At 35.9% G+C, this 21,229-nt stretch overlaps 2 protein-coding genes across 2 annotated transcripts; both read left to right on the plus strand.

The window, feature by feature from the left end:
- The first annotated feature begins 1,954 nt into the window (after positions 1-1,954).
- Positions 1,955-13,905, plus strand: LOC136810611 (histone acetyltransferase KAT6A-like). Its single transcript, XM_067067174.1, has 17 exons — positions 1,955-2,239; positions 2,464-2,708; positions 2,912-3,116; positions 3,490-3,602; positions 4,037-4,118; positions 4,413-4,599; positions 5,002-5,070; positions 5,293-5,399; positions 8,191-8,368; positions 9,056-9,128; positions 9,326-9,415; positions 9,622-9,762; positions 9,943-10,036; positions 10,828-10,977; positions 11,589-11,673; positions 12,031-12,146; positions 12,572-13,905. The coding sequence occupies exons 1-17, from the start codon at positions 1,999-2,001 to the stop codon at positions 13,117-13,119; spliced, it is 2,724 nt and encodes a 907-aa protein (XP_066923275.1). The 5' UTR covers positions 1,955-1,998; the 3' UTR covers positions 13,120-13,905.
- Positions 13,906-14,510: 605 nt separating this feature from the next.
- On the plus strand, positions 14,511-16,820 carry LOC136810612 (uncharacterized). Its single transcript, XM_067067175.1, has 2 exons — positions 14,511-14,669; positions 15,065-16,820. The coding sequence occupies exons 1-2, from the start codon at positions 14,586-14,588 to the stop codon at positions 16,676-16,678; spliced, it is 1,698 nt and encodes a 565-aa protein (XP_066923276.1). The 5' UTR covers positions 14,511-14,585; the 3' UTR covers positions 16,679-16,820.
- The last annotated feature ends 4,409 nt before the right edge of the window (positions 16,821-21,229 follow it).

Genomic DNA, 21,229 nt, shown 5'->3' on the forward strand with positions numbered 1-21,229 from the left:
AAGCATGACTGGAAAAAAAAAGTTTTCTTTTTCGACACATTCTTTGAATTTTTCCAAGCTATTTTCCTAACCTTTTTTTGACATTTTTAGTCAAATTTTCGACAATTGTCACCAAATTACTCAATTTTCTGATGAGATGGATACTTTTTTTGCTTATGAAGACAAGGCTCGAAATAACGGTCAGACATTGTCCGACCTAAATGGCTTCATGTTTGACCCAAAAATCATAATTTTCAAGCTAAAGCAACCTTGATCAAACATTTTGTCCGACCCACTTGAAATCGTTATTTCGAGCCTTGGAAGACCTAATTTTGAAGAATATTAGTGTTGACACATGTTGTGTTGGCTGCTAGACGTGTTTTTTTATAGAGAAATAGGCCAAATTTAATATTTTTTATAAGCATATTACCAATTACTTAGTTATTAGCTTTACTCGAGATTTGCTCATTCGTTCTCTATGATTTTTTGCACAAAGGTGTCTAACTATAAACCCTCGAATCTGACAGAGCCAGATTTTGGGGAAAAAATTTTGGGGGAAAATTCCAGCCAAAAAAAACGGCTAAAGAAAGGAATTTTAAGATTTGTTGAAAACTGGATCATTATTTTTTCCTGATTTTTTGCAACTAAAGTAGGGTTCCATCATCGGTAAAAGATGGTTGAAGCAGATTTTCACGAAAACATTTTCTCGCCTCAATAATTGAATCTTTATCCATAAAAATCACTACAGTATTTATAAGCATGCATCAATATTCTTAACCAAATTACCTTGTTACACAAATATTACTAGTCATTTTATTAACACAAATTGAAATATTTTGTGTTAATAAAAACCCCCTTTTTATTAAAACCAGCCATGGTGTCCTTGAAAAAGCAATAAAATTTGTGTTAATTTTTGGCATGTTAATTTCGAGGCCGTTAAATACTTGCTTTTAAATAAATACTCAATTTTTTGATGAGATATTATATTCTTTTCCTTCCAATCCCCTCCCTTAATACCACTCCAATGGGCACAGGGGACAATCAATGATGAAAACAAACGACAAATTTTAATAAATTATCACTATTTGTGTTCCAAATGATTGTTTTAACGGTCGTACACTCAAGTAGATATCAATCATATATGTGTTAAATGCATAACCAGGTAGGCCTGTAAAAGTATCACTTGTTTTGGTGTCTTGTACTAAAGACACCATTTAGAAACCATTTTGACCCTTTCCTGGCCTTTCGTTGCCTTAAAATGGGGGAAAAATGCCCCATTTTTCACTTTAATGCGAATCAAAGACCTAGGGAGGTTACCTAGGAGGTTAAAATTGCGCAAAATGTCTTACAATAGATGAAATTTTCACAAAAAAATACTACACTTTGAATTTTTTGACTTTGCCTTTTGACGATCTACCCTCATCATCATCATCATCTGATTTACTTTTATTTAATTATGTTTCGCTTATTTTTTACAAGGTATGTCTGGTTTACACAAATACAGGTAGACCTGTTCTTTACGCTGAATGGAGACCATTGTGTAGGGATGACAGCATAAAGAATGGGTCTACCGGAAAAAATTCTCCTCAGATATTTGCCATCTTTTAATGAGCGGCACCAAATTAATTGGTCATTAACTAAGAAACAAAGCAATGGTGAATTTTTCTAAGAAAACAGTACATTTTGAGATTTATGGCTGCTTTTACCCTTAAAATAATAAAAATTTGTTGAGGGACATTTTCAATTGTTGAGGAGCCTGTGGAAACTTTTGAATGTGAATTGAATGTTAAAAAGATGTTATAATGACCGGGATATTTCTAAGCACATTTTTGTGTACGTATACCGGCCAAAATACTTAATCTTAAATAAATGAGATTCTATCTAGCGAAATCAGGCGAAATTAACCTTTTTTGTTGTTTGTGAGCATGTTTTATGAGCTGTTTTTGAAAAAAACTTGTTGCAGTGAAATAATATGATTAATTTTAATGATATATTTAAGAAAATAATACAAAGTTGAAAATGACTGACCATCAAGAAACTATACCATGGGTGCTGGCAGCAATTGCCAAAGTAAAAGGCCAAAAACAACAGCCAAATGAAGACAGAATCTCCACTGTCCTCCTTCAATCTTATGGCCTTGAAAAAGATGAAGCTTTGCATCATTTGCAGCTATGCGTGGATGAAGGTTTGGTTACAGTGGCTATGGCTAAAAATGGAAAGAACTCTTACAGAAATGCCAAAGCAACACCTGGAATCAAAGGTAAACTATTTCAAATTGTTGACATTTATTTGAGAACAGATCAGATCAGGCCCATACCATGTTTATTCGAAATTTTATCTGACATTATGTTAGTTTTGTGACTATTTTTAAGCATCGTGACCCATAAGAATCATTATAAGGCTGTCTAAAGGTTCAATTTTTGTAGTCATTTTAGACTCCATATTATTTTTTTTACTTGTGCTTTAATTTTACTTGTTTATCAGGCCCACCTATTAACCATGTACAGCTGAAGAAAACTTTGGATGAGATTTTGGCCAACCCTATAAGAGATCAAGGCATGACTATTGAGGAAATTGAACACAGTCTACGAACAAAAAAATCTCTGGAAGGAGATTTAGAAAATGCAGATTTTGTGAATCAATTTCGAGCAGCATTGAAGTATGGAATGGCAAAAAACAGATATTTGAAAGAAGGAAAATACTACGTTATCAATAAATTTCCACCAAGGGTAATTCTTTTTGTTTTGAATGAGACATAAAATATGTTTTTTGAAAAACTCTGGAGACCCACTTCTCATTACTTCCTTTAATTTTGATGTTCTGAAACTTTTATACAGACTGGTTGAAAACATTTATGGACCGTTTCATTCAAAATGAAACACTTTCTTTCCTCCTTTATCTGAACTAGTTTATAAACTTTTATCATTTCCAGCATCCAAGGAAGAAGAAGGAACCACAGGAGAATGGCAATGCTGAAGATTCCATTAACCAAGAAGAAGAAGAGGAGGATGAAGACATTACTGCTGAAGAAAAAGCAATGCTGAAGGAAATATGTGGCTTTTGTAAAGGTGGTCCGGAGAAAAATAAATATGGAGAAGATGAAGATTTGTTATCTTGTATGGATTGTGGCAACAGCGGTATGTTTTTTCACCATCATCTGTTTTTTAATGCTTTGTCTTGTTTTTGTATAAATGAATTTACGCTGGCAAAGGTTGTGATCGTTAGTTGTGACATTAATATTTATGGAATATAGAGAAAGCTAAACACAATATTGTCCTCTTTTTATAACATAATGATATGGTAAACATTAGGCCATGAAGCCTACGATTGATATGAAAAATACAATGAAAGGGCCGAATCTGCAAACTTGAGACTTGCAAAAGGCTTAAATACAGAAAAGTAATTCCTGGATACTTATGATGTTGTCACATTTTTCAAAGAATCACTTTCTGTTTGAATAAGAGATTGTTTACTGAAGAACTGAACCAGAAACATCAATACCATTTTTAGGGCATCCAACATGTATGCAATATTCTAAAGAATTGACAGTAAGAGTCAGATTAGAACCATGGCAATGTATGGAGTGTAAAAAGTGTACTGTGTGCAAAGACATCGGTGAAGCGGTAAATATGCATATTCATCAAAAGTTTTACCAAATAATATTTTTTTCTGTAATGAATACAATAACTGTTTGACTAAACAATTGCTCTTCTGGATGATTCCTTTTTGCTCGAAGATAGTGAATATTATTAGTAATCATTGTTGATTTCTAAGAATACTTGGTGGCTCTCCTCCATACATAGAAGACTAATTCATAAACTTACAATGTACTAAAGTCAGCATGAGAGGGGTGTAATTATGACCTATGATGGACCGATACTTTGGAGCCATTTTCTATTTGGTATTATTCTGTGGAGATTAGGAATTAATTGTCCCTTTTTATTGGCTTTATTTTTGACAATCAATAGGACTCTCCTTTATCAATATCAGGGCCTTTTTAAAGATATGACCAATTTTCAGCTTTTAATTTGGTAAACGTTTCATGTAATATTTTTAGGCTAATTTATTGTTTTGTGATGCGTGCGATAAAGGATACCACATGGAATGTTTATCACCACCTCTAGATGACATGCCAATAGGTAAGTTTGTTTGCTTTAAAGAAAGCAAAGCAAGGAAAAGCAAGCTCTCATTACAGCTAATCATAATGTTGAAATTCTCCTACTTATAGAAAATGAATTGTGAATTAGGCCAGCCTGAAAGTTAAAGCGGCTGAAAACTAATCTGAAAGCTGACTTTCATTTTGGAAAACCTAGCATACCGCAATCATTATTAGATGTTGGATCGAAAATTTATCTAGGTACCCCTTCCAATGACCAATCTTGTGCTTGTTTTCAAAAGTGGGATAATCTTGCGAAATCACTGTTTTTTCATAGGGAGTTGGATTTGTGATAACTGTGTGGCTGAAAGGAATGGCAAACGAAAGCGTCCACAGAGCAATGTTCCTGCAACATTACTGCAACATGACGATTATATAACATTCAAAACACCTACTGGCAAGAAGGGTTCGCAGAAGAGGAAAGGACCTGCCACTGAGAATGACGAAGAAACAATCACTCATATGTAAGTTCTTGCGTAGCTTGTTATCACTCAATCCTTTTATTTTCAACGACACTTGGTGACAATTACCACATTACCATTTATATGAATTTTCTCTCACAATTTTTCAAGTGCTAAGTGTTTTCATCCACAGGTCTAATTTTTTTCTTCTATCTACAAAAGCATTAAAATAGAAACATCCTTATCATAAAAAATACGTCAGCAAGAATTATGATTCCAAGATACCTAGGAGCTGTTTTCATTCATGCATAACAGTTCTTGACGGTATTAGAAGTTCTGTTTAATTGGCTGCTTCCAGGCAGCTAGTACGCCTTTATTTTAAAAATCAAGACCCTATCATTCCTTTATCATTGCAGCTATTACTGTTATTACTATTTATCTCTGCTCATCAATTTTTGTTTGCAGTAAAGGATGTCCAACCCCTGGATGTGATGGCACTGGTCATTCCCAAAATAAATACCCAAATCATCGAAGGTACGAATTAGGGAGTTTTTGTCACGATGACGTCATTATTTTCCGTTTTATTGAAGCAATGCAATGTTTTTGGTAAAAGTAGATATTGGATCTGATCTCCAAAGGATCGCAAAATCTAGAAAGTTCGGTTCAAATTCTTTGCAAAAGTTGAACGAGCCTGATATCTGATAGGAGTCAATAATTTACTGCAAATTATAAGGTAATTTCTGCTGTTGCCTTCAGTGCACAATTCTGTCCGCTGGTTCCACGCAAGAAGAAAGGTCAAAAGGAAGGAAACAACGAAGAAGAAGAAGACATGATTTCCGAAACAACACCAGCTAGACTCCCAGGTATGGTTAACCCTAACTAATATGATTGCTTATGCCTTACAACTTGTGTGGGCGTATATGTGGCAAAGTGTCCAGAATTAGATTATACTAAGCTTGTACATCGCGTAGCATCGGTACCGTTGGAAAAATGAAATTGCTAGCGGGATGTAGAAGATCTTTTACACAATAAATTTTATGGCTTTATCCGAGCAAAATTAATGTATATAAAGAAAGTTTTCGAACGTATAAACAGTACTCTGTGTTTATATATTGGCGGGCAAATGTCAAAGATAAGAGCAGGAAGTGACTTTTATGGTTTTATTTTTTGCCATGTATCCGATCTATCCCTTTTGGAAATTTTGAATCTCTCTCAACCAATTCGATTGACTTCAAAATATGCCAATTTTGCCCTGTTTGCCAATTATTTTGCATTCGATTGACAAAAATTTGGCAAATGTGGCAAAATTTGAGTGCCATAAATGCCAAATAAAAAAGATGTGGTGAATCTGGCATTCTTGGCATTTTTGGAACTTACCTCCATACGTCTCCATACAAAACACTGTTCCCACGAGACCTGTGTTCTTTTCGGCTCCAATTTTGCCACTTTTGCCAAAGTTTTTGAAAAATAGAAGACCTTCCAATGCTAAAGCAAAACAATGCCGATCGGCAATTTGATTGGTTAAAAAATCGTTCGCTTTACAAACGCCGACAGAAAACTGCTGACTAAGCATCACAAAACGGAAATCATAATGGCAGAGTAGCGATGTACAAATTTGCCATGAAGCTGTGATCTTTTGACATTGAAATTGTGGATTTGGCAAAGTTGGTGAGTATGGCAAAGTTGGAAGTCAATCGAAAGGGCTGTCTGTGTATCATTGGCAAGCTAATTGACTCAATGAAGTAATTAAACTATTTATTCTCCTGTCGATTTATTAACAATTAAGCGTAATTGTTTTCGTTCACGCGCTTTTTATATAATGGACGTCAGGAAATCTGACAGTAATTTAACTTCACTTCTTTCGATGGAGTTTAAGTGGTTTGCTCACAAAATAATGGATATGGATTTGTTTTTAGAAAACGTATTGGCGGTAGTTTCGAAATTTAGATGTACTTTCTTGAACTTTTGAGAACTTTTGTTTCCCGAAGTCGTATCATAAAATGAAAGTGTACAGGCGACAATTATGCAAATACAGCATGTCGACTTGAAGAAATGTCGTCTCCCTTTTAGCCCGTATATTCAGCTTCTATTAACAATAACGGAAGATTTCCTTTCAAAATTTTCAAAGGTTACGTTAATTAAAAGTTCCTCTTTCAAAGACTTCAAATCCTGCTGAGTTTGCTTTAAAATTTGCCACAGTTCCTTTTCATTGATTCAGATTGATTGATAGAGTAATTTCAATACGTTCAAAAAATCTTTTGAAAGAGCTTCTGTTTATATAAATCGCTTATCACATGCTTTGGTTTGATTCAATTCCACATACGTGCTTCTGTTTACAATCGTTGTTAAGACGAGGAAACAAAAGACAGGCTTCGGCGATTAAATGTTTATGAACATAATAAAACGCACGTTTGTTGTTAAATGTAGTAGAGGGTTTCATCGGGTTTCGTTATTATAAGTATAGTTGGTTGATGATATATGAGGGGAGAAATCTGGTGTAAATTTGCTTGCAATTTTTTGAAATCAGATAGATGTGTTTTAAATTTTCAACGGCTGATTTTTTCGTTTAATTTATGCTAATTTATAAAGCGGCAAATGAGTTTGCTGAATTTGATAATTGCAGATCTAACCAATCTTTTTGAATGTTATTATACGTCTGTGTAGTGAAAGAAAAAATCACAAAATATTATAAATAATAGAATTATATAAACGACGGCATCACGACATTATAAACATGGTCGTCATAAAAGCAAAGGGAGAATACTACTATCGTGAGTTGGAGCGCCTTGAAAATGAACCGAAGCTGACGGAGAAGGAAAAGAAAGATATTTCTCGCCGCAAGAAAAAGTACCAGGAGCTCGATAATAACTTGATCAAAAGTTTTCACAGCCTTTTTACTGGAGGTACCGAGTGGTTGTTGTTGAAATTGACAGTCTTTCAGTCTTCATCTTTTAGAGTGTAAATCACTTAGCGTCACCCTGGACTGATTAAATCAATTTGAGTTTTTGGAAAAGGGGTACCTGCTAAGAAGCAAATATAGTTTTTGCAAATTGCCTGCTGTCACTTTGCACTTGCTTCATCACAAATATCAAACGAGAAGTAGATTTAGCCCTTTCGACGCAGGTATCCTTTTCTTTGAACTCCCATCAAATACACGCTTTTTTTACAAGAATGGTGTTTTTTTCGTTTCATCATGGATATTGTTAAATTCTTAGGGGAAAATCATCTTAAAATATTCTTACAGCATTCTTAGGTTAGAGTCAAAATTCAAACTAGATTTAACATGTAATACGTACGGCCAAAGCATAAAATGGCATTTTTGTGAAAGTGTTGAGCTTTACTGGGGGATAATTGGCAATTTACAGTTAAATGTGCTCTGAAATGGCATTGTTATGTTTAGTAGCTAAATTCCATGATGGTGATATTCTTAGCATATTCTTAGATTTTTGGCTAATTTCATCATGAATATGCTTATAAAAAAAGCTTGTATAGAGGACATAATAACTTAGTCCAGGTCAGAGATGTGACCTCGCAAATCTATTGCGAGTGTAATCTTTCAACATTTCAAGATTTACGTTTTCAGGGGATTGATTCTCAAGCAAGGTGAGTCATGTATGTAGAGTTATTTGTGAGGATTTTGTTTTCGTTTTATAGGAGTCACCGAGAAGGATGAGCAGATGTTTAAGAATGCACGCGAGAAAGCCAACTCCTACTTGACGTCTAATAATGAACCAGCTGATCCCAACAACGTGCGATGTCCACCAAAAATCGAATTCGGAAGATACGAAATAGAAACATGGTACTCTTCACCTTACCCTCAAGAATATGCCAGGTGAGACATTGATGACGGTCTAAATCTATTGCTTTAATGTGGAATTTTTACAGGTACTTTGTTTGAATTTTCATCGTGCACGGGCACGACGGGCCTATCTGGCCTCCGATATAAAAATTTACTTCCGACACGATAAACTTTTGAAGGTCCTGAAAATTTTTAGCATTCGGAAGGTTTGGATTGCAGAAGGTCTTCAGACGTTGTCTCTGGTTTTATTGTGGCAGGACTAAACCTCAGCCCGCGTTTTTGCTGGTTGCCGGTTCAATCCAAAAATTTAGAGGCTTTTAAGTAAGAGAAGTACGGCACATCGAAGGCCGACTGTCATTTCTCTCCGTTTGGAAATTGACTGGCTCCTTAAGAGGTTTAGTGCTGGTGGCTGCCAATCCGCAATCGGAATATCAGATGAGCGTTACGCCGTATCGTAACCGCCGTAGCATGAAGGCAGAGCATCCAGCTACGATGCGCAAGGTTGTGGTTTCGATCCCTAGCCGGGCAATACTCGAAAATGGTACTTGATGCCTCTCTGCTTGATACTCAGCAACTAAAGAGAAGGATCAAGGGTAAGTGGAAAAATCCAGGTAAAGGAATGGCGCCTTTCCTACTTTCGGGAAGGCAGCCTTGACCGCGGTTGCAAACTTACTTACGCCGTGTCTGAAGATACTATGACTTTTCAACTCTTCGTTTCAGTGCACCAAAACTATACTTATGTGAATTCTGCTTGAAGTACATGAAAACAAGAACTATATTGAAACGACATCTGGTAAGTAACACGCCTCTCAAAAGCCGGACATTATTCTCTTATTAAAAACTTCCTTGGGTAGAATTTATCATCCTAAAGCAAATTACATTCCATCACTCTTTATACGAGTCTTTTAAAACATGTTACCTTCGAGGTCGCTTTGATTCGATTTCCGTTCAGCAGGTTTGCCTAACTTAACTTTTATTTGTTTTGATCAGATGAAATGCAACTGGACGCATCCACCGGCAAACGAAATTTATCGTAAAGACAGTCTCTCCGTGTTCGAAGTCGACGGCGCTGTTAGCAAGGTGAGATTATCGATGATGTTGCAGTTGAACTTCTTAGTATCTCGTACACTGTAATATTAAACTGACGTGATATCTTTACCTGATAGGACTTCGGGTATACAAAGATATGTATGAACCCCTTGTCCAGTCTTACCACTCTTTTACAATGCAACCAAACCAGCACCTTAAAAATATACTAATGTGAATCTATCATTCTTTTTTACCAGATTTATTGTCAGAACTTGTGTTTATTGGCGAAACTGTTTTTGGATCACAAAACGTTATACTATGACGTGGAACCCTTCTTATTTTACGTGCTCACTCGAAACGATAATACTGGCAGTCATCTCATCGGATATTTCTCTAAGGTAACTCGGTAACTGCACTGTTATGTATAAATGAAATAGTTAAGAACTTTGAATTCGAAGACTTTGACTAATCGATTGTCTCGGCGGGGTTGATTGACAGTCTTTCATTGATGCTTTTTTTATATCGTAACTAAGGCTTTTGAATTAATTAGCTGATGATCTTTGTTCTGGTTTTTGTAGGAGAAAGCATGCCAACAGAAGAACAATGTTTCTTGTATCATGACGATGCCACAATATCAACGTCAAGGATATGGACGTTTTCTCATCGACTTCAGTAAGTGTAATATTCGTTCAACCATGACCAACTTTTAGTTCAATCCACTCAATGCAAACGGTGAAACAAAAATGCGAAAATTATTGTCACTATCAATGAAGCAAAGTCTAAGGGTAGAAGTGAATCTCCAAGTCTTTCCTAGACAATTGAAGATGAGGCTTGAAACTTTGCCCTTTTTTTCGATTCCGTCTATATTGTCTTTGTTTTCGAGTACCTTAAGGGAAGAAATTTTCGCGGAAGAAATTTTCGCGGAATTTAATTTCGCGAATTTGGGCATAATTCGCGAAATTAAATTCCGCAAAACACACCAAAATGGTTAAACCGCGAAATTAAATTCCGCAAAACACAAATATTCTCACAATTAAAAAAATCACCCCTAAAATTGGTCTTTTTAGGGCAAAATAGGGCTTTTCGTAGACAAATAATTCCCTCAACCGCGAAATTAAATTCCGTGAAACTTTTGAAATCGGCTCATTCGCGAAATTAAATTCCGCGAAATTTGCCATTTTGAAACTCTGATTCGCGAAATTAAATTCCGCGAAAATTTCTTCTCGCGAAAATTTCTTCCCTTAAGGTACATTCTTTTTTTTTGAAATCCTTGTACAGAATTGTAAAATTAGGGGGGGGGGCTGCACAACAGAACATAGGTAGGAAATAAATGGCTTTAAATTCTATATAGAAGAGTTGACAAGTATCGGAATTTTGTTCAAGAGTTTTGAATATGTAAGTCATTAGAGCATTTGAGTTTACTCTATCACCATGTTACCAACATTCTCCCCGTTTGCTTACAGGTTACCTGCTATCGAGGAAAGAAGGACAAGCTGGCTCACCGGAGAAACCTCTCAGCGATTTAGGGCTAATCACGTATCGAAATTATTGGAAGAATGTCATCGCTGAGTATTTGTACGAACACATGAATGATAAAGCAGTCACTATTAAAGGTATTTACCCGGGTATTTACCATATTGATTAGTAAAAATAATTTTATACCATTAGTAAGAAGTAAGATACCCAGTGCTCAATTTAACCAACGTTAGTTGGTCTGATTCTTATACCATTATTTGCACTTACGAGGACGGCCACAGTTTCGACCCGCAAAATCGTGGAGGGTAAAAGTGTTGATTTACAGTAGGCCGACGGTAAATCAATCAGTTCAGGTAACCGTTCCCATCGCAGAAGTTGAATGTTTAACCTTTTTCAAACAAGGAAAAGTGAAGCCATAAAATTTGCGCCGCATTTCGAATGATAGAATGAATCTAGCCCTTCTTTGTTTTTAAACGGTGTATTTTTCGTGGCCTATTTGGCGATAGGTTTTTATTTTCAATTTGATGTTTGTTTAAAAACCATGCCGGGTCACGCGTTTTGGATGAGAAATAAGTGGCTTCATTTCCCGTCAAGGAGTTTCGGGGCTTTGAAGTCAATGCTCCATCACCAAAAACACTGATACATAAACTGTTAACTTGGACTCGAATTCTTGTGTGTCAGCTAAAAAACCTTTTTCTTAAAGGTCCATTTACATGGTCTACTTATTCTCTTTTTTCATTGACTTTAGCAATCAGTCAAGCGACGGGAATGGATCCTCACGATATTGCGTCCACTCTTCAATCATTAGAAGTTGTCCAAGTTCGGAACGGAAAGTAAGTTCTTCTTTTGTTTTTTCTTGTGTATCATCTACCATCCAAGTCATCACACAAAGAAATGTTTACAACAATTACACATTATAAAAAAAACGCCATCAATATCACTGAAATTACCACGACAAAGACCCTGAAGATAAAACTTTTGGGTGGGAAATGAAGACATTTATTTTTCATTTGAAACGTGCTCTAATCCGTCATTCTACATGCGGCACAAATCCTAAGGGCTTACTTTTTTTTCATGAGAAAGATTGAAGATGCCATTCTAGCACTTCGATGATTCGATATCAATTCTATTAACCACTTACAACTACAGAAAAATTTCAACTTTTGAATTTCCATACTCTTTTTCTTCAGAGTGACGATAGTGATAAACGAGAGAGTCATAGCTGACCACATGGCTAAACTGAAGCAACAGAAACGAGTACCTATCGATGAGGAAGCTCTCAGGTGGACACCCCTCGTTCAATCAGGTATGTTTCTTGTCATTGATACAAGTTCAATTTCACAAACTTACTTCATGGACATTTTTTGTCATGATCGTAATCTTACATGTGGTTGGAATTCGTTATACTCATCAGTCGTTCTCTACTTGAACATAAAAACCAAGGAAATAGATTCGGGTCAACGAAATTTACGTAATATTTGATAACGTTTTCTAAGTACAGTAGAGTCTCTTTAACTCGAGTCTCTCGAATGTCTCCTTAACTCGAAAAATTCTTCTCGTCCCTTCTGTTAACAATGCCTTTTAAAAGTAAGTAAAAAGTAACTTTTTTAAATCTTCGTGCTTTCCGTGCGGGTTCGAGTTATAGGGACTCAACTGTATTTGATATCCAATGTATTGAGTAACTACCTTCACTTGTCGCCTTCCATTAATTCCGTCCCTTCCGCTTTTCAGGCAATCCTGCACAAATTATGAAAGACGCCGCAATGTCTTCTTCTGAAGACGAAGAAGATGATGACGATGAGAATGAAGAAGAAACCGAAAATGCCGGTGCCGAAGATAAAGATGTCGACGTTGTCATGGAAAACGGCGACGTCACCGAACAAACGAAACAAAATGGCGACGTCGCTGACGAGAAAACTGATTCGGGAGAGGAGAAACAAGTGAATGGGGTGAAGGATGAAAAAGAGGCTACTACGAACGAAAGCGAGGCTACGGAAAATAACGGTGATGACATCGAAATGAAAGAAGTTGACGAGAAAATGGGTAATGAAAATGTAGAAAAAGACTCCTTAGAAGAAGAAAAATCTGAAGAATCGTCTAAAAACAATGAAAATGAAACCCCTGTTGATGGACAGGATGATGTTGATAAAGTAACGACAGAATCGGATGAGCAAATCACTGAAGAGACATCGACTGAAATTTCATCAAAAGATGAAGAAGAGAAATCGACTGACAAAGAAGAAGCGTCATCCAAAACTGAAGATAAAGGGGAATCTTGATGTTCATGGAGTTAACTTTTGTTGAGAATTGTATGGCGGTCTCTGAGGAGTGAAGAAAGGCTAGTCAGAGCCTTGGTTTGAACAAGCGTTACAGTTTTTGTATATAATTCGTACGCTGAGTTGTTCAGATGATAAAAATAATGAGTTGTCGGTAAAGAAAGTCGACGGAATATAAACAAGCGCCGAATTGTTGGTTCTCGCGTTATTTTACTCGAAATTTTTGACACATTGAACTATGGATTGAATTTCGATTGTTGTTTTTTATCATTTTTTTCATCAGATTTTCAAGTCTTTGTTATCTATCCTTTTGAATTTTTTCTACTTATTTGAACATCGGTTCGATAAAACCCTACCCCTTTTCCTTTTTTCTATCACGACTGTATACTGCCCACTTCAAATAAATTTTGAAATCAGTAACTCGTCGATTGTGAACCTGCCTTTTGATTTAACAGTTCTCAAAACACCGTTCGATCAAATTATTTTACTTTCTGCTGTACCGCTTACCATTCATCATATCTTATCACGGGAAAAATCTACACGGAAGAATTTGTTCACAGTTTTGAAAATTTCTTCGCAGCCCCGCTTAGAGTGACTTAAGAAAATTGGTCAACCTTTCGGATTTTTAAAAACCTCCCCGGATATAAAGTAAAGTAGTTGAGTTTTTCAGCTGCAAATATTTTTTCCACTTTTGAGCTATTTTTATTAGGCTTTATCCTACATCGTGGAAATAATTATCATTTTTACAAGCCCAAATATATTTCATCTCATTGGAGTTAAAATGACAAACTTAACTTATTTCTTAATTCCGTATCATAATTAAGTGAATTGTGATATCAATTCTATTAAACTTAGCGCCGTGAAAGGAGGCTGAATTATTATATGCAAAAATCGGAGCATATTCTTATGTCAGTATGCTTGGTCGTGAATGAAATATGATGTGAAGACCAAGAGACATGTGAGACGAGTTTTCCGTATGGACAGTTTCTGGATACGTAAGAAGGGTTTCGGTTTGGACTGACATTTATTTGCTCTTTTCTTGTAGGGTGAATGTTTGGAGGCATGGCGTTCTAATATTCATTGAATTTAGAACACCGCCTTTTTTCATGTTTTAAAGATTCTGTTTTTAATGATGTTAGTTCGACTTTGTACACTCGTAATGAATCATAGAGAACTTATACCTTATATGCTTTAAACACGAGTGTTATTTGCAAATATTTACTTGCTAAGGTATTTTGGCTTTCTCAGTAAACTCGAATCCGATCTCCTGGCCTTTTTTGATTTGGTGTGGGCGTCTCCTTCGTAATTTCTGACGTTTCGAACTGGACCTACGAAATGCAATGGCCGGGCTTCTTTTGAAGAGAATTTGTGACGTCGATAGAAAGAAACGTTATTTTAATTTTGTTCTTGCAGTGATAGGATGCAGTGAACTTTGCTGTTTTATGCAGTTATTGTTTCAGGCTTGAATCATGGGTAAACCGAGAAGAAACGATGCGCAATTAGACAAGAGAGCACTTCGGAAGAAAGCTGAACATCAAGGAAGAACAATTGAAGTAAGATTTTAATTCTTGGGCCAGCAATGGGTTACAATGAGATAAGTTAAAGTTAAACTAGCCCACTAGCCCAGCCCTGTCTCGATACGTCCTTTGGATATTTTCACAATGGTATCATAAAGAGTAATGAAATTCTGACAATTGCTGGCTTCTAAACTCAAAAAGAGTTTTGGATTCTAAATTGTACTTATTGAACTTTAATCTAGTTTGTCAAAAAGCTCCGGACTACCACCAGTTGGCTTTACTTTTCCCCTTTTAAATAACACAACACGGACTACCTCCTCGAAAAGCGTCGTCCGCGCTATACTACCTACTTCACTTACACAACAACTTAACTTCCCTAAGATGCAAATGGGAAAAATTTCCGACATATTATTACTATCGTTTTCTTTCAGGAAGAGGCTGTGGAGGAAAAAGAGTCGCTTCATGAGATTCCTCAACGATGGAACGATAACCCAGAGCCCAAACGAGAACGAAAGAAAAACAAAAGACCGAAGGACGCTCAACCTGAAGAAGTTTGCTGTACCATCACTACTATTCCTTTCATAGACGAATCCACGAAGAAACTGGATCATGCTACAGGTTATACACCAGAGGAAAATAAACCTAAGAAAGAGACAAATTCAAAGCGTAAACTTTGTGATGAAATCAAAGTTATACCGCTAACAGCTAAAATTGAGATTGTAGAAATTGTTCAACCAGAACCTATCGTTCATGACATTCCATTGATCCAACCGTGTACTGCAAAGAAAATGAATAACTTCATGCGTAAACAGAAGTATAAGCGCCTGGATGAGAAAGTCGAGGATGTATTTGATGTGGATGCCGAAATGCAACGGATTTCAGAGTTGTTGGGAGATGAGGAATATCTTCCCAGTTTGACGGAATTACAAGAATATCAAAAGAAAGAATCGGATCGTGTTACCAAGAAGAAATCTGACACCAGAACCAACTTCAAGAATCATTTTGAAAATGCTCATCGAGCAGGAAAATTTGCGATGAAGATCGAATTGTTTCAAGAAGTTATTGAACAGGTTGAGAAAACTTTTGGTTTAGAATCTTACAAACTCATCGGTGATATCCCGAGAAATGACGCAGATAAAATCACGAGAAGACTGCTAAATATAAGACAAGACTTTTTGAACGAAGTTGTCGATTTGCGTTTGAAGACGAATAAGTGTAATGAAGTTTACATCAGGCTGTTGGATCAGTACAAAACTCACCAGAGCGTCGCCGATGCCTTTTATGAACGAGCAAAGGAGAAGTCAAATATCGGTAAAAACGTCTTGAAGAATCAAATCAAATTACTGGATGAAGCTTATTCGCATCTCTCTACCAAAGGTTTGAGTTCGTTTTCCAAAAGACCATCAACAGCACTCAAAGACTGGCAAAAGATGATCTTCTCATTCGCAAGCAAGACGCAGAATTATGAAGAAACCATTCAGCACTTGACTGAAAATATTCGAACGGAGCAGAGCAGAAAAGAAACGCATCAGAAGAAACTGGAAGGGTTTGTTGAGGCATATAAAAAGGGACTCAAAAAGCGAGCAGGAAGCCAACAAAATTACGAAGATCGTGTGCTTAAGAGTTGTGAGTACAAAGAGGTCTGTCGAACACAGGGAAACATTAAACAGAAAATTCAAAAGCAAAGAGAAATTTTCAAACAAGATAAAGTCGATCTTGAAAAAACACTCGATGAAGTCCAAGATGTAGGCACCAAACCACCGAATTATGATCATCTAACGGCCAAATGGCGTCAGACCCGGGAAGAGTTAGCAACTGATATCAAACGTACTGCAGAGCTGAGAAAAAGTATCAACTCGATTCAAGAAAGTGTTCGATCGAAAGCTGGTCAAGTTTTAGAATTACAAATTAATGATGACCATTTAACAAAGGAACTTAACACCCTCTTGGAAGAAAAGGATTTCGTCAACCGGCAATTTCACATCGCGGAGTATCAGCGTAAGAAATTGAACTTACAGTATAACCGAATAGAATTTGCTCACTGAATTTTGATGCAATTTTTTACAGAGTTTTTTAAAATATTTTCATACATAAAACATATTTTTTAAATGTTTTTCTCAAAAGGTTTGGACCCGATTATTAGACTGAATATGAAAAATTATACAGAGGGCTTATTTGAATCTAAGTGTTTAACTAAGACAAATTAATGGGTTTTTATGGGTCTAGGACTTTTTTGAAGGATTGAGAAATTTTACAGGCAACAATTCAGCGTATACCATAATTTTATTAAAATATTTTTATAAAATTTTCTAAATAAAATTTATTTTTTTATACAAGCAAAAATTTACACATCCAATATAATATAAAATATTAATTTCAAAATTTTTTTTATAAAATCTTTGTTTGTCATTCTCATGGTTCTGAACGTGAACCACATAGTCAAAAAAACTTTCAAGCGTTACAAAATTTAGGAAAACCTATGCTAAAATCAATTCTCGAAGATAGAGACTAATAATTCTTTTTAGATTCCAGACATATACTCTTTAGCCATACAAAGTGAAGTCTTTCTATATAGGAAAAACGTCAGAAAGAAACCTTCGCTGTTTTTTAGAAAGATGAGTAAAGTTTGAAGTACGACTTACTGAGCCGTTAAATCTTTCTTGACGGTCTTCGCTTTATTCTTTCCGTTGATAAAGCTCGACCAATGACGAAAAGTATTACATTAATTTCACCAAATTGATTGCTTTCTGAAATCTCTTCAATTTCTTTTTCAAAGAGTTGAATAAAAACAGACGATGACACGATTTTTTCTGTTTGATGCATTGATTGAATTTCGACGTGCAAAAATAATGATCATTCTGTGTTTTGGACGACTGTCGACATTGCTCTTGGTAACTCGCGTAGCATTCTACCGAACAGGGGATGTAGTCGTTATCTTTAACAGGGGCTGAAGATGCCGAAGTTGCAATGACCAGCAAAATGAACGATGAAACTGTAAAGAGGAGGAATAAGAAAATTATTTTTGGAAAATTTTAAACAATGCATGTTTCAGGTAAATGGTATGTATTAAACGAAATAAGCTTTGATTTACACTTTTCGTCCACTTTAATCCACAAATTATATAATAGACAGGCCGAAAAGTGGGCCGTCTAAACCTGAGCTAAACGAAAGAGCTGAGCTCGAAATATTCTAATTAAAAAACTTTCTGATGCTAGAGCAAAGACAATCAGAGAATCAGTCTAAACCCAGTCTAAACCAGAGACATTTTAAAACACTCACCTAGTAACTTAAACATTTTCCGATTTAACTCAACAAAAACAGTTTTCGAATTTTTTTCCTGTCTGTGTAATTCTCTTTCATTGAATAACTGACTCAACTAAACTACAACCGCATCTTATATACCCCTGAAGCACAACCAAAAATCTTCTTGTATAACCCTTTTCCTCTCCCCCACCTGCTGAGCAATCCGATTTTCTTAAAACCGGAATCGCGCAACACAATAAAAAAGACAATTTGATCTATTACATACGACACAAACTTCTTAGTAACATAAATTTCTGCATACCTATGCACTTCTATTAAGAAAATGCGCTTTAAAGTGCCTTAAGACTGCTAAAACTACACCCTAAGCGATCTGCATAAAGAACGGATATCGGATTTTAAAAGGACAAAAATGACAAGCAGAGTTTCGGCGCGTGGCTTTTTTCTGTTTACCTTAGCAACGATAACTTAACGACCAATCAAGTATTTTGTTTATAACATCCTGAACATGATAACTGCAAAAGGAAGTCCCGATTTAAAAAGGAATCGATATGCCTGATTTAAAAAAAAATGTTTGACAAAGGATAAAAGAAACCTAGTAACATGAATATTTTGAGTGGGTGTTGAAAACTGAATGAGTCTTTGTCCCAACCTCGTTCACAGCTCTTAAATCCTACCAACCAGAATATTCAGGTGTCCTGGGAACGAGACTGTTTAGCATACCAAAAGCTATAAGTAATACCTTTATAGAAAGACGCTCATTGAAGAAGAAGTCTTTCAATTCTATTTTCGATAATTAAATTTCGAGAAATTGCACCCACATATTCCGTTCTATTGCAAAACACTTGGGGACGTCAATATTTCAAGAAACCAGTATTAGACAGGCATATTGTTTGCAGATTACAATCAAAATCTTGAAACAAGAAAGTGGACAGTGAAGATAATCCCATCTTCCGTGGTTTATTACCGTTCTGACCTACTTTGGAAAAGTCACGAATATCAAATATTCATAACGTAATATTTTATACGGAAACAGCCGAAAGAAGTCGGAGTTCGGAAAAATATTGCTCAAACTTCATAATAGTGATCATAAGCACACCCCGTTTATTATGATTTCAAGATTTGTCCAACCAGATTCAAGTCAATCTTTCAAAGTTAATACGTAAGTATATTATACATGTTTTCGAGTGACTCCTGGTTGAAAAATTATAATGGTTTACAGCTGAAAGGTGAAGTTCTGGAAAATTGGTCCTAATCCTTAAGAACTAGAGCTTCCTCTCCAGATACCTTTAGTCATGTGCAAGAGCGAAACGCAGATTCTTTGATGCAAAGTGATGACAGTCGAACTGTGTGTGAGAGCATATTAGGGATTAGAAAAAAGAATAAGGCCACCACTTGCCGCAATGTCTTGACCCACGATCTTGACCTTCCTAGTGGAAGGCAAGAACGAAAAACACCAAACCACTACGCCTGAAGGATATTGAAGGATGAATTAAAATATGTTGTCAATTTTTTTTATTTCGTTGATATTAGACTTTGGTTTTGGAATCTCTTTCTTGGACACGTCAAGAGTGTACAGGAATAAAACCAAATTGATTCCCTTAGATAAACTCTAAATGCGGAAAAAGTTGAGTCCGATGCGGTTTATGACTGAAAAAAAGGGACTTTTGTTTTTAAGTTATTGCCTAGCTTCAAATACAAAAAGGTAGGTTTTCTACCAAACGTAAATCTTGTGTATCTTGTTATGTTGTAAAAGTTGTTTTGGAATGTGATTGTGGCTAGTTACTTGGTCATGACGTAAAATGACTTGCGATTTTAGTTTGGAGGAGTTTACCTTCCTTTAGGAAGCTTTTAAAATGCATTCCGTCGTTTTTTATCAAATGGCAAATTGCTAAGAGAAATGTAAACTACAGAAATATGCAATACTAAGGTCTAATGTAAAATAAAGATGGCAATAAAACTGTTCAAACGGAAGTGTAGCTAGCGCAAACTTTTTAAAATCCATTACATTATAAAGGCTTAGGTTGCCAGGTTAGGTTGGGTGAAAACTATCAGCATTTTTTATGAAAAAGGTTTCCTACTGCTTCCCGTGATTGCGAAATACCTACAATTAGTATGAAATAAATTAATCTCATACTTCGAAGGGTTCAAGCAATAGAGGGTTCGTGAGTTGAGTCGTAGCAAGGTTTGACAAACTCGTAAAAATTATTTTGTAGAGAATCTACTATAATTGCTAAGACGATTCTCTGGAAAAGGTTTTGTGCATAAATACGATCATTTGGTGGTTATTTTTCGGGTCACTGGTATTTTTGAACAGATTCTAGTTCTAGTCCGCAACATGATTTAAAGTAATTTGACTTAGTTCTTCATAACTTCAAGACAAAGAACACTTTATAGAAGCACTCACACTGGTAAAACAAGAAAACTAACACCAAACACCATCAACGTAAAAATGCATCAAAGAGATTGCATTAAGTGTGAAATCAAAGTTTTAAATCGTAACTAATGAAATCTTTTTACAACGGGGTGTTAGCACTGATTAAATATAAAATGGCTCTAGCCCGGAAATCAGCCTATCACCATCTGGTGCACCCACAAAATGTGTTCTGACTTTCACCCACATTTATTTTAAAATCTCAACCCTGTTTGCAACGAGTTCTCCAAGGCGAAAAAACGAAAGGTACGTCAGGTTTGATAGTTCGAAGGTTAAAAAAGACTGCTAGAAAAATTCTCTACTGTTAGTTTCTGAACGAATAAATCGAATTGGTAAGGATAAAAATTGAAATGGCCAGATGGAAGGTAGACCTATTGTTTCTGAGAGAAATAAGAAGATATTGCAAAATACACTTTCCTAGTTTATTTTCTAGTTGCCATACGGATGCTGGTCCTCGCGTGTCTCGTCTGTGAACTAAACAGTCCATTGGAATGAAGAAATGAGTTTCACAATAGCAGGAAACCCAAAGAGCTTAAAGCCTACTTCGACTGGAAGCTATATTTTGCCTGGCAACCTAAATATCAATAACCGGAACAAGTCATATATGTGCGCCCCTTTTCCATTATTCTATTCAAACAACCATTGCCTTGATGCAGCGACTGTGAATTTTTTTTCTCAACCGGGTTATTTCTGAACATAGACATAGAGAGCGAAGAGTTAGATCAACAAGTTTGGTCAGATGTTTATGAAAGAGTGTTGCCCTAAAATCTCCCTTTAAACAAAGTCGAACCTTCCTTTGTTTGTAATAAAGTGGAGTCTCCATAGCTCGAAGACGCAGAGGGCAAATTTGTTCGAGTTAAGGAAGTTTAAGGGAATTGTGGAGTAACGTTTATAAGGCATT

This window comes from Clytia hemisphaerica, unplaced genomic scaffold, assembly GCF_902728285.1.
Source record: "Clytia hemisphaerica strain Z4C2 unplaced genomic scaffold, Clytia hemisphaerica genome assembly, whole genome shotgun sequence".
In the NCBI taxonomy this organism is placed as follows: Eukaryota; Metazoa; Cnidaria; class Hydrozoa; order Leptothecata; family Clytiidae; genus Clytia; species Clytia hemisphaerica.